The 13,757-nt window shown below is 44.8% G+C and overlaps 1 protein-coding gene across 2 annotated transcripts in view; it reads left to right on the forward strand.

Moving 5' to 3' along the window:
- MYO5B (myosin VB) overlaps positions 1 to 13,757 on the forward strand; it is a 158,145-nt gene that overhangs the window by 104,467 nt on the left and 39,921 nt on the right. For both annotated transcript variants that reach the window (XM_069001860.1, XM_069001861.1), the window contains exons 21-24: positions 1,493 to 1,732; positions 6,485 to 6,724; positions 11,533 to 11,617; positions 12,978 to 13,126. In XM_069001860.1, the coding sequence (XP_068857961.1) occupies positions 1,493 to 1,732; positions 6,485 to 6,724; positions 11,533 to 11,617; positions 12,978 to 13,126 (714 nt within the window). The remainder of the gene's footprint in view (positions 1 to 1,492; positions 1,733 to 6,484; positions 6,725 to 11,532; positions 11,618 to 12,977; positions 13,127 to 13,757) is intronic.

Genomic DNA, 13,757 nt, shown 5'->3' on the forward strand with positions numbered 1-13,757 from the left:
GCATGTTCAGTGACAGATGCAGGGCTCTGGGTGATGATCTGTGGGGTCAGGGCATGCCCAGTGTCCACCAAAATTTTGCTGTAAAGCTGAAATAAGTCCCCAAGGCAATGCAGTGGGGTTTCTTCTACCTCTTTGGGCATCCCTAGCTTTCCTCATTTATGAATGCCAAGGCGGGAGACATACAAAGCTTATTTCACAGTAATTCTTGCTGCATCCTAAATTCACATAATCCCTTTATTCTGAATTAAAATTTGCAATTGCAAAGAAAGCCTTAGAGTGAAACAAAATATTTGTAAGAGAAGCTCATAGGATAACCTTTTCTGAGACAACTTAACCCAAACTAATAACAATAAAGTGTCTTGTAATCTTCAAATTCTCCTATTTATTTCCTTAGCAGACTGAAGCATAAGGAAGGTATTAACAATATGCTGTTTGTATCTCTAAAATGTCAGCCTTCAGTTATAGAGGACAAAACTGAACTACCACTGTCTGACAGGATAGCTGTAAATTTTGGGGAAGAAATTCAATGCAAACATGCCAGAAATTTCATGAAAACAAATACAAATTACTAGCAATTGAATCATGCTAGAGAACTGGCTGCAGACTGTAGTGAAAGGACTCATGGTTTTATTTGAAGGTTATCCACCTGATATGAAATCCCACCAGGACAGCATTTATCTGCAGTAAAAATTATCATAATGCAGAGGTGGAACACAGAAAAAATCTACAGATCCATTCTGGTGTGGGTTATATCTGATGCTGAGGGGCAGTAAATTCATTGCTAAGTGTTGGTGTGTCTGTTAATGACTGTTTATTCTGGAGCTGTGGCTCTGGTCGATCTCAGTGCCATTCTGAGGAGGTCCATGAAGTCGCAGTTAGGCCCAGATGTCACCTGCTCCCACCAAGTCCTCACCAACCAGGATCATATCCCCTCATGTCAGTGGCCAAGCAGTGAGAGCAGACAGGCTCCTAAGAGAGGTCTGGGTGTGTCCTGTCTGAATCAGTTGAGCACAGTACCTGAAGACGCCTCCAGGAGCAAGGTTTGAAGTACTGTCCATGAAAGAGAGCGCAAAACAACAGCCTCCATTTCCAGCCATCACGCCCTGCACCTACCAGGACATTCCTTGGAGGAGAAGCCCTTCCCAAGGCAGTTTGGGAATTGTTTAGTGTCTGTTGCAGCCAAACCAGAGTTGCTGTTACCTGAACAGGTGACTGTCCAGAAATGGCCTTAAGCTGAAGGAAAGAGTGGGAAGGAATCCTTGGATGTGAGGGTGGGGAGGCCCTGGCACAGGGTTCCCAGAGAAGCTGTGGCTGCCCCATCCCTGGAAGTGTCCAAGGCTGGGTCGGATGGGGCTTGGAGCGGCCTGGTCTAGTGGAAGGCCTCTGCCCATGGTGGATGAATGTTAAGGTCCTTCCAACTCAAACCATTCTGTGATTCCAAAATTCTGTGCCTTCTCTCTGTTAACTGTCCCATTGTGCCAATGTTTTGCAGATGCTGATCGAGCACAAGGCCATCATCCTGCAGAAGTACGTCCGGGGCTGGCTGGCCCGCGTGCGGTTCCGCCGGATCCGGGCCGCCGCCGTGGTGCTGCAGTGCCACCTCCGGCGCCGCAGGGCCCAGCGCCAGCTCCAGGCCCTGCGCATCGAGGCACGCTCAGCAGAGCACCTCAAGAAGCTCAACATCGGCATGGAAAACAAGGTGGTGCAGCTGCAGAGGAAGGTGGATGAGCAGGTAGGTCCTGAGCTGTGCTGGGACAGGCCGGGCCCAGCTGCTGCTTTGTGCCTTTCCGTGTTCTCTGAGAGGGGTCGTGTTGGTGGCAGCCAGGCATTTCTAAGGGTGGGACACAGGCCTTGCTCAGGGAGCTGCACAAGATGCAGTGGAATTGTTGTGGGAACTGCCCAGCAGGGCTCGGAGAGGGAAGATAAACGACAGTTTTGGAAGGTGTTGCTTGAAAACCCAAGCCAGCTCCATGTGGGATCCAATGTCACGGGTTTGGGGCTGGATTGCCCTGCTGTGCGTTTTGCTCTGTGAACACTGAAGGTGCAGAGTGTCTGCCACCACTGGTGCTATGAACCATGTGTCTTGAGAATCACATTCCCTGGAAGATGAATAGCGATTTGGGTAAATACTTTACAAAGTAGTTTGAGCATGTTTGTGTTGCTAGACACAGCAACTCTCCAGGAGTAAGGGGAGGGGTAGGACGGTGTGATGTGACAGATCCCTGCGTGGGATGACTTGATGATCTTACAGTGGCTATTTGATCACAGGGACATCTTCATCAGTTGCCACTTGCAATTAAAAAGCTGCAGAAAAATGGTTTTACTGCACACCTAGCAGAATAGTTTTTCCACCTACTAATATGTGCAACTTACTCTGTTAAATACTTTCTGTGTTGCTGTACAAGGAATTGAGGGGTGATCATAAGAAATTTTGAGTGGGACCTAGTTGTATTGACTGATACCAGCAGGGAAATTCATATCCACTTAAAGTGGCTTCTTACAGGTGGGAGAACATTCTCTTCAGTCAGGATAACTCCTTATTTGTAGCACCAGTTAGTGGCAATTCCAGTTTATCATTCTGGGATGTTGTCAGGGACCCTTGTCCGTCCCACACAGCTCCCTCGCCACCTGAAATCTCCCCACAACTGTATGACATGAGCAGTCCTGTGATGCTGGTGAAGCCAAGTGGCTCTGTGGTGGCTCAGATAGTGCAGAGTCAGGACACACAGGGGTTTGCATTGCTGCGGTCACCCTCACTGCAGTGTTAATTGGCTGCAGTGCATTAATTCCACAGCAACAGAGTTCAGCGCTCAAACCCTGGTGTTTAATTTTAAAATGCCTGTTTCCATACTTAGATTTTGCTAACAGTAGCTTAGGAATGGAAAACTCTCATCATAAGGTTTGATATGACCTTTTATCCAGAAGGTATTTTGGTGGAATTAAATAGGATGAGTCATTCCAGGTCCAGGTATTTTGGGCTGAACTTCTGCGAGGAGTATGAACATCAGTGTTGGATCTGCTGGGCTGCTGGACTTGGCACTGGAACATCACTAGTGTTTTTTAGTTTGTATTTTTTCCTATTTCCTTGCTAGGAGAAGTGTGGGAGTGGAACAATAAAGGAAAGAAAAAACCCAGTGTTTGATTAACGCTGGCTTTCCTGTCACAGGTTATGAAAACAGCAGAAGGATCTGCTTTAGGGAAGGAGTCATGGAGAGCTTTTAACCAGGCAGAAATAATGGTCTTGAGCTCATCTTGCTCTCCCTCAGTCTCTCCACAGACCATTTTGAAGGATATTCTTTGATGCTTTCTGTGTAGCTTTTGCAGGAAAGAATTCCTGCTCTGGATTACATGTGGTGTTCTGTCCAGTGAGCTGACTTTAACCATCCTTCCAGGGTTGCCAGGTTTCCATGGGATGCTTTGGAAGTGCTAAAGGAGCACTGTTCCAGTAGATTTTCTTTTCAGTGCTTTGAATCTTTTTTCTGGCACAGTGCATTTGCTGCATCGTAGTTTCCCTGGAGGATCTTGCTTTCAGTCCTTGCTAATCTATAAACACAACCTTTGAAAATACCAATTAACTTTCTAAGAAAAAAAGTATATAGCAGGTAACCTGGAAAGCTGCAGTTGTATTGGGTTTTTTGAGTAGCTGTGGAAAAAAATGTTTCTATTTCTGCTACTTCATGCATGAGTAGAGATGTAATCCTCCCTGTGCCCCTAAGGAAGAGATTTTTCTTTGAAAACATTAAAACCTATTATTGTATGTCAGCCTCAGCTCAGATGCTCTGGCATCTGTAACTGGAATAATTTAATTAAGTTTTTTAATCAGGTAAGGGATTTTTTGCACACACAAGAAAGATTTTCATCTATTTTGCTGCAAAACATCCTCATTGGAGCACTTCCTTTTCTGTTTACATTGGATCATGGTTTTTTCCTGTTTCCTTTTTTTTTCTTTCAATTAATTTTCTTTAAATCTGTTGGTTGGAATTGCCTGAGACACTTCTAAGGCTGGTACCTAATTTAGTGTTCCTTGTTCATGTAGCCAATATTTAGGCACACTGTGAGCTCTCTCTGCACTGTCTCTGCAAGCAGCCCTATCTCTGTAAGCATTTATTGTGAATAAAACTAGTTTGGGTAACAGAATGATGAATTTGTTGCATCTGCCTTCGGTAGCAAAATTAACTCTAGTTTTGTTCACAGAGCCTGGGTTGAAACTAGGGCTGTCTCAGATCTGCAGGGTTTATACAGATAATGATTGAAAATAAAGCAAGTTCAAGTTTAACAGGGTCTGTTGAGCAATCTCTGCAGTGGGGAGCAACCCAGTAAATGCCCTGTCATGTCTCTGGTTGCTAATAAAAACCCCAAAACCATTTCTGTGCATTTTTCTTGTATTTGCATGAAAATCTCAGTTGGATGGTGTGTAAAACCTTGTACAGAAATCTTGGGACACAAGGTTCTGCAAACACATCTCTTTGGAAGTCTGTTTGGAGCCTCTCTGCTCTGCAGCCAGCCTGGGACAGCTGGGGGTGCTCAGCTGCACAAGAGAAGGCTCCAGGGAGAGCTCAGAGCCCCTGGCAGGGCCTAAAGGGGCTCCAGGAGAGCTGCAGAGGGACTGGGGACAAGGCATGGAGGGACAGGACACAGGGAATGGCTTCCCAGTGCCAGAGGGCAGGGATGGATGGGATATTGGGAAGGAATTGCTGTCTGTGAGGGTGGGCAGGCCCTGGCACAGGGTGCCCAGAGCAGCTGTGGCTGCCCCTGGATCCCTGGCAGTGTCCAAGACCAGGTTGGACAGCGCTTGGAGCAATGTGGGATAGTGGAAGGTGTCCCTGCCCATGGCAGGGGATGGAATGGGATGAGCTTTAAAGTCCCTTCCAGCTCAAATAATTTTAGGGTTCTATGAAATGCCTTTGGTCATGCAGAAATTATAATTTCCTAATATGATATGAATGCTGAATTTTGATATTCATTAATAATTGATTACAAGGGAGTAAAGGAAGAAATATTAATGTGCCTCATTGACTTGTTTTTCCATTTGAGATGTGTCTTAGTCTTGCTTCAGAGCACTGAGAGGCAGTGAGAGGGGGGGCTTTGAGAGGTCACATAAAGAGGGGCCAAAAGGATGCTCAGAGAAAACTTTAAAACCCAGACTGCATTTTAAGTTTCAAAATGGTTCTTTTGGTATCAAGATTATCTACCCAAAGTCAGCAGCGCTTATGTAGTAGGCTCTTAACGAATCAGCTCTTGATCGTTGGCCTGGGGATGTCTAATAATGATGATGTTTTATTAGTGCAATGTGGAGCCCGTTGACTTCGATCTGAAGCCCAAAAATCAGCTAAGCCTGCTGAATTTCCAGTTCTCAAAACTCAGGAGCAAATCACTGCTAAGTGCTTCAAAAGTGAAAACCTGAACAAATAAGATGACTGGAGTTTTGGGAGTTCCTTGTGCTTGAGGCGGCAGTTCTGCATTGTCACCCCAGGTTTCTGCAGCCATGGAAGTCAGGAATAGACGAGTAAACTGCAAAAGGAATACTACAAACCCCCCCAGAATTGCAAACCAATCGCATTAAGCAATACTGTTTGGAAGCTGTAGTAGAAGTGTAGTATTTTGGTTTGGTTGCCAGTGCTACCAGGAGTTGTTTGCCTTTGCCTTTCCACTTTGCTCTGAGTGATGTCAGTGTAATACCAATTTAACAAATGCTTCTGTAATCGTTGCCAAAATATTATTGAGCTTTTGTCACAGTTTAGAAATAGCTTTTAGCTTTATGAGCTTCATTAGCATAAGCATGGTTGTTGGGGTGGGTCAGCCTGCTCTCGGGCTGAAACCATCAAATGTCAGTCACCAGAAGAGACCACTGAGATCGAGGTTACCTCCCCCTGGGTGGCTCCCAATCCTAAATTACCTCCCCCTGTTCCAGAAAGTTCTCCCTTTTTTAGTTATTAATTGGTTCCCTGTTATGACTCGTGCCTCCCCGTTTTCCCCATTTGTTCTGAAAAATTGTATCCTCCCCTCTGCTTGTACCCCATTGGTTGTTTTCTCTTTCCCTGCCTTGCTCCACCCCCCATAAAGGGGTGAGCTCGCGTTTCCTCGGGGCTTTTGCTGGTCCCTGGTCCGTCGTGGAAATAAACCTGTTGGAACTCACACCAGCAGCCCCTCCCGCCTTCTTTGCCTCCGGGCAAACGCGAGCCTGATCATCGGCTGCCCGACGTGCTTGCTCTGAGGAGGAGCCAGCGCCCGCACCCATCTCACGCTGGTTCCACTGAGCCATCCAGCGAGGACGCTGTGGGGCCAACGCTGCGTCCCCTCTGCCCGAGGGCACACCGGGGCTTGTGGTGACAAGACCCCGGCTGCGTTACATGGTAGCACTTGTTATTGTGGGTTTGTCACCCACCAGGCTCGAGGATTTGAGTGGTTACTTTTGTAGTGCATCACTGCATGCATTGACATCACTTGTGCTCTTGTTTTCTTCTTTTTGGGATGCTGACTGCAGAACAAGGAGTACAAGCTTCTGAATGAGCAGCTGTCCATGCTGACATCAGCCCACTCGTCCGAGGTGGAGAAGCTGAAGAAGGAGCTGCAGCAGTACCAGCAGAGTCAGCGGGGCGATGGCAACCAGCTCCTCAGCCTGCAGGGAGAGATGGAGCAGCTCCGGATGGAGCTGGAGAAGGCTCATGGGGAGAGGGAGGTCATGGAGGACAGCCACGGCAAGGAGAAGGACCTGCTGAGGAAGGTACGTCCGTCAGTCTGCCTCAGGTTGTCTCCTGCAGGTGGCCATAGTGGTGAAAGCTCACTCTTCACAGCTCTGAAGGGGAGTGTCTGTTCTTTGATTATTATTTCTGTTGCTGAAGGCCCCTAGGATTTACCTTTAGCCAGCCCATGGGGCAGCAAGGACAGGTGGACATCCCTGCAGGAGCAGTGGCTGCCTTGTGTGAGGACACCCTGTCCTAATGCCTTTTGTGCTGCCAACCTCAAGGAAACGCCCCAAACCCAAACACATCTGGGAATCAGGATGCTTAATAACCATGAATATCATGGAATCACAGAGTTGCAGAGGTTGAAAAAGACCTGTAAAATCACCAAGTCCAACCACCAGCCCAGCACCACTGTGTTCAGCACTAAACTGTGTTCTCAAGTGCCACATTCATGTGGTTTTTGAACACTTACAGGGCTGGTGACTCCACCACTGCCCTGAGCAGTCTGTCCCAATGCTTTACAAGCTTTTGAGTGAAAAAAGTTTCCCTAATATCCAATCTAAACCTGCCCTGGCACAACTTGAGGCTGCTAAGATCCTAAGATTCATGTATATAGCAGAGCTTCATGTATAGACAGTGATTCGTTATGGCATGTAATGCAAATTACTGGAGAGGGTTGTCACAGATGCTGCATATATTAGGAGGACATAAATATTCCTCATCCCAGCCTGGGATGGGACACAAGGCTCAGTTTCTGCCATGTCTGGTGTTGTAGATACACACAGAGCATGACCTGTGTGTGGACCAACTTCCCTTCCTGAGGAGAGGCACTGCTCCAGTACCAGCTGCTGGTTGTTATGAGCTTTTATAGGGTTTGGACCTGGGATATACACTAAATATATTTATTTTTTTCTTCCTCCTTCATGCGAATCCATAGAACATCCTGGGTTGGAAGGGAGCCACAAGGACAATCAAGTCCAGCTCCTGTGCTTTATCTCTTGGGGTGGAAGTGGTCCAACACTGCCACCATTGTACAAGAAGGCATTCTAGTGGGAGAAGGAGACTTCACAGTGTAGAGTTTGTTTTGCCAATAGCAAAGATGGACCTTTTGCCCTGAATTTCTTTGCTGATCAGATTAATTCTGAGGCAAACCCGTTCTCTTAACCTGAGGCACTGAGATATGAATTCAGTTTCCCTCTGCAAATGCTTGTGGCTGCTCAAGTTAAATCCATGATATCTCTTCTGCGCCAGAAATTGAATTGAATCTTTGATCCTGCTATTGGAAAGAATTTAGGGCTTTTCTACTCAATAAATTGCAAAGAAAAAGCTGTTTTGCAGATGTTATTCTAGAACAGTACTTGGTGTGTGACAACCTGAGGATGAGTCACTTTTGGAAATTTAAAAAAAAAAAAAAAAAAAAGCCTGGAATTAGCTGTTTCTATTATAGTGGAAGAATGTCTAGATGAGTCTCTTCTAGTGCAGTTCCCACAGCAGCACTGCTGTGGCCAGCCTCCCCCCAAGGCTGAACCCTCAGGTGGTGGGTTTGGGTGAGAAGCTGCCGTGGGGGCCTGTGGTCAGGGTGATTTACCCTGAACCGCTGGCACAACTGAAAGGCATTTTTGGGTGAACTTCTCAAAGAGGTGAGCAGCCTGTACACTTGCTGTCTCTTGGCTGGACCAAGAGCTGCCAGGTGATCACTTATTCCACTCCTTGCACCTGTGGTGCAGACACACCCAGAGGGACATGTGAAACAAGTGGTTTCCTTTTAAAATTATCCTGAATTATAAGATGTTCATCAGCTGGTTGCAGCACAGGCTTTTAGGGACCGAAAGGATGCTTGATTTTGAAGGTGATGCAGCTGGGGATAAACTGTGTCTCTTTGTTCTTGATTGCAAATCCCCTTCGAGCGCTGAAGAAATGCTTCTAAAAAGCATGAAAACAAAGCAGAAGCTATTCCTTGTTGTAAAAGTGCCTACGGCAGAGCAAATACTGTGCATTTTACCATGAAAGTAAACAGTTTAATTATAAAACATTTCTAATGAGCAGTGCAGGCTCCCATTTCTGGCATTAGGTTTCCATTGCTCCCTTCGGTTCCTTGTCAGTAGGAAGATGAAGAGGACCTGTTTCCTTCCTAAAAACATTAATTTAGCCAGAACATTTTCCAAGAAAAATTCTGGGAAGAGATTTTTGAGTTGTTCTAATATCTGCTAGAAGCTGGGGAGCATCATGAAACTGAATTCATGTGAGAAGCAGTTTTCACCTTCAATATCAAGATGACACCATGGGTGTGGTTGTAGTGGGACAGATTCTCAAGGACATCTCACTTCTGAGTGAGACTGGGATGAGCCTTTAATTTTTCTGCAGCTCCTGCAAATCCATGTCAGTTATGATTTAGTTACTGGAAAAAATTCCTTTAATCTCTTTATCATAGCTATTCTCTCCAAGTCCTTAATTTTAGAATAGCTCTTATTATTTAATTTTGTGATAAAGTTTGAAGCATCTGGGTAAGTACCAACAGCTCTTTCTGGTGCTTTTGGTAGCATGTCATCTTCTCACTTGGTAAGCTAGGATAATTCACAGCCTGGCCAGGAATTTTATTAGGAAAGTGCTAAATGCCATTGTCCTTTCTTTACAAGACTGGGGGAGGATGGGAGGCAGATCTCATGAGCAGGTTGTTCCGGGGTAACACTTACATAATAAGGGTTGCAGCCATCACAAGCGTTCCCTTCTCAGCATCTTCCACAGAAATCTTTCAAAGCAGTTGCTGTTGCATTTGAAGCACCTCCAAAAATCTCTTTCCTGTGGGAAGGTGGGCAAGAGGTACAAAAGGTGCCTATATAGGTACCAGGGATGGGTTTGTGCTGTTTGGCTGTTGTGTGACCTGTTTCCCTTGCCTCTCCCCGTGTGTAGTGGACCATTCTCATTCCCACTCGGCTTGGTTACACATAGGTTTGGAACTCTGAGCTTCTTCCTGCTTCACATAGAAACAGGAATGCAGGAAACAAGTTCAGTGGCTCAAGAGGACATTTTAAAAATACCTGTATCCAGTCTGGATTAGAAATTTTAAAATCTGGGAATAATTGTTGTGGATTCTACTAAGTCTTTCTCTTCCAAATACGCTCTCAGCACAGCTGAGAATACTCAAGATTTTTGTCCAGTTTTGTTTTCCAACCATCATAGCTTCGGGCAGAGAATTCCTTATCAGCACCCAGTAAAATAATCCCATTGCCTTTAATCTTTCCTTGATGGGATAAACAAGTCCCGTTCCTTGCTGTCCCATTGCAGCACAGGTTTTCCTTCTGTTGCATCACTCCTGTATCTGTTTTCCAATTTTTTAAGAATTCTTCCTGCCTTGAAGACACTAGTGCTGATCTAATGGCAGATGTGATTTATGGTGAAGGAGTGGAGTTGGTTTTGGCACAGAATATTAAAATCTTGGCTCAGTTCACAGCATTTAAAACAGCAGTAGCTCTGTATGCTCAAACTTGGGGGTTTTTCACTTCCTAATTGCACATCCAGACTCCAGCCTTCTAGGAGAGGTGCAGACAGATGTAGTGCAGACAGCTGGGGTAAATGAACAGGGAGAGTAATGGGTGGGGAGGTTTTTCAGTTTGTGCATGGAATAGGACTGATTCAGTCGTGACTTACAAGAAAATATTCACTGTGCTTTTGTCCTCAGCATTAGTATGTATCTGGCAGAGGCAGTGTTTGATAAAATGCCTTAATTTGAACATGCTTGTGTGGAAGACTGAAATCTGTGCTAGGAATGCATGCCAGCTGGGCTGCCTATAAATTTAATCTAGTGGTGACAACAAAATTATTACTCTTGGGCTTTGAAAACTCTTATTATGGTGTTTACAGTGTTGTTTATTGCTGGTGCCTTGAGATCCTTCTGCTGTGTGTAGCTGTTTCCTAAGCAGTGGCTACAGGAAGTGAAGGAGCAGGCGTAGGGAATGACATGTGCTGGGATCATGTGCGTTCTCCCACCTGGCAGCAGCAGAACCATCCTGCTTAGCTGTGGCAGCGTATTTCACTTGATAATATGATGGTTGTGTGTTTTGAGATAGCGCTGTTGAATGCACCAGAATTCCTGAGGTTGAATAGTGTTCTGGGATTGGTTGCTGTCAGCATCAATCCAGCCTTGCAGTTGTGACAAGTGAAAATAGCATTTTGTAGGATTTAGTTCCTGTTCTCGTTATTTTTTACGAGGCAATTGTTGTTGTTGATAATTGCTAAATATGCTGCTGTTGTATTGCCAGGGGCCCTGGTACGTGTCATTCCTCACTGCACCAGAGGTTCTGTAGTTGTGGGAAGCACTAAAGTGACTCATTGTAATAAATGGATTGGTACAATAAAGTTAAAAAAGCCTGACCTATTCGCTCAGCTCGCATTCACTGTGTCCGTCTCGGCTCCTGAAGTGCTACATCTCTGGGAACAATCAACAGATTTATTTCCCCAGCAGCTGTGACTTGGGGCTGTGACTTGATGACAGTGATGAAGGCCATTGAGATGTAAAAACAAACCTCTGATTTGATGACCTGATCACTTGCAAGAGCTTCACTCCTGCAGGTCATGGTCACCAAGTCCAGCGGTTCAGTATTTTACAAGATTCTGCTGAAAATGTTGATTTAAGGGAGAAATGCACTCAGGAAAGGGAAAGTTAGTCTCTGTTGTCGTAGTGTTTCAGCTACTGGCGTACAAAGGACAAGTGGCAAAGCACAGGGGAACAGATATTTCAAAGAGCAAGCAGAAGCTGAACAAAGCCCCCTGTCTCCTGCCAGGTGAAATTAATCCCCGCAGGAGCTCTGCCCTGCAGCCAGCAGTAACTCTCTCCCTTGTTCCCTAGCGTATCTCCGACCTGGAAGAAGAAAATGCTCTCCTGAAGCAGGAAAAAGAGGAGCTGAACAGGAGGATTCTCTGTCAATCTGAAGGTAGGAAAAACGGCCTGTAGCATCGTAATGCCTCCACTAGACGAGGGCTTAATCTTCTCCCCTGAAGCTCATTTTCCATGCCTTGAAAAGTGCTAGTCTTCCTGCGACCCTTTCCTACTGGCTTTTGTCACTATTTTGTTGTGCAAGTCTCCCTGTACATGTTATCCTACTGGTGGGTGATATGCCAGAGGCCAGTTTAATTGGTGAAATACAGAATAAAGTACCTAGAAAGGCTTTTAGTTCAGTTATATTAGAGCATTTCTTGCAGGTGGTGTGGGAGGCAGTGAAGCTGTTAGAGTAGGGAATAGCAGTGTCCCAAGAATGATGAATAAAGGATCCAAGGGGCAGCACAATTCACATTATTGAGCTGTGACAAAGGATTTCTCTAGTGTGACACGAGTCTGTGAGTGCTTTTTAAAAGCAGAGACTTAGCTGACAAGTCATACATAGGGGAAGCAACCTGGGAAAATCCCATTTCACAAAAGGGGCTCTCATGCATGTATTGAGCTTTTCTATTTTTTGTCATCCTTTTCAGCTTTGATTTTGTAGCAGGATTTACAGAGATCATCATGCTGTGGATGTAACTGTCACTGCTCCATGGTACTTGCGAAGTGCCTTTTCGTCTCACCAAAATAAAGGAATGAAGATAACATGTTAAGAAGAAACTTGCTGCAAATATTTATTCATCCCTTACAGGATGCTTTTGGAGCATCTAAGATGGGAGGAAGCAAGTAGAGGGGGGTTGGTTTGTTGTTCACCCATTTAAAACAACACATGGGCTATATTTGCTTGGTTCCTCAGGAACAGGAGGGACCAGGTTTGCTTCCAGGAAGGAGTTTTTAACAAATAATTGAATTTATTTGGTTATAAAATTCTCTGAACTCCCGCAGTCTTGCCATGGTAAATGGCTGATGATGACATGAACAAGAGCTGCTGTTGTTGATTTGCTTCTGTACCAAAGCTGCTGGTGGGAGGCAGGAAGGAAAGTTTTTAATGCTGCAAGTACCACTTTTTCAACATTAATGTATTTCTGTACTGTGTTGGTCTTTTCTTAAGTGGGTTTATGGCTGGCCCATGGGAGCTGGAGCTGCCACAGTTGAATGGTGGTTTGTAGGTGCTGGACCTTTCTCTTAAGGCAAAGGACTGCTCTACAAGCAGAAGAGCTCAAGCTGTTCCCAATGCTGAGGAGACAAATAGAGACTAGAATATTCTCTAAATATTAGTGAATGCTTACATGCATTTTAAAGGCTCTTGGCAGAGAGTATTTTGTTCATTAGTTGTTGTTGCACATGTTTACATGAAACTTGTTTCTGAGCTAAAGTTCATAATCTCTTTTTTTTTTTTTCTTCCTATTTTGAAGATGAATTTGCACGAAACACGGTTGAGGAAAATATCCAGATGAAGAAAGAGCTGGAAGAAGAGAGATCTCGTTATCAGAACCTGGTAAAAGAGTATTCAAGTTTGGAGCAGAGATATGACAACTTGAGGGATGAAATGACAATTATAAAGGTAATGAAACTGGAATTACCCCTGTTTTCTTGATGTTGGTGCCTGGATAACATGGCTCACTCATCCCCAAAACACTTAATAGAACTGCCGTTACTGGGCAGTTTGTGCTTGGTATTTCTAAGAATACCTTTCTGCACTGGAGCCAAACCATTTGTGTGCCTTGAGAAAGGGGCTTGGTGTTCCATGCTTCTCTGTGAAAGGCTTAGAGATGTCTGTGATTCTCAGCAAAAACTGGATCACGCTTGTTCTTGTTTTGCTTTTGTGTTAGTGATGTTCATGTGTAGGTGTTGGGTTAAAAAAAACAAACCAAAAAAAAAAACCTCCAGAAGTATGACTTCAGAATTTCCAAACTCAAAGTCTTTAGGTTCAGCATTGCTAAAGTGTTAGAAAAAGTGTTGAAAATCTGAATGCTGCTGGATTTGGTGGAAGGTTGAGTGTTTAAAAGGAGTCCTGGAGGGTGCTGTCAGCAGCACAACCTTGAGCTCAGATTTGCATGTTTACACTTACCAGGCATCTGGTGTCATGAAGAGCCTTTAATTCATGCAGAATTTTTAAACTGAACTTCTGTATCACTTTTGCAGTTTGTGTTAATATGAATTTAGGGTTAGGGCATAAAAACCTAGAAAATGTA

This window comes from Aphelocoma coerulescens (assembly GCF_041296385.1).
Source record: "Aphelocoma coerulescens isolate FSJ_1873_10779 chromosome Z unlocalized genomic scaffold, UR_Acoe_1.0 ChrZ, whole genome shotgun sequence".
NCBI lineage: Eukaryota > Metazoa > Chordata > Aves > Passeriformes > Corvidae > Aphelocoma > Aphelocoma coerulescens.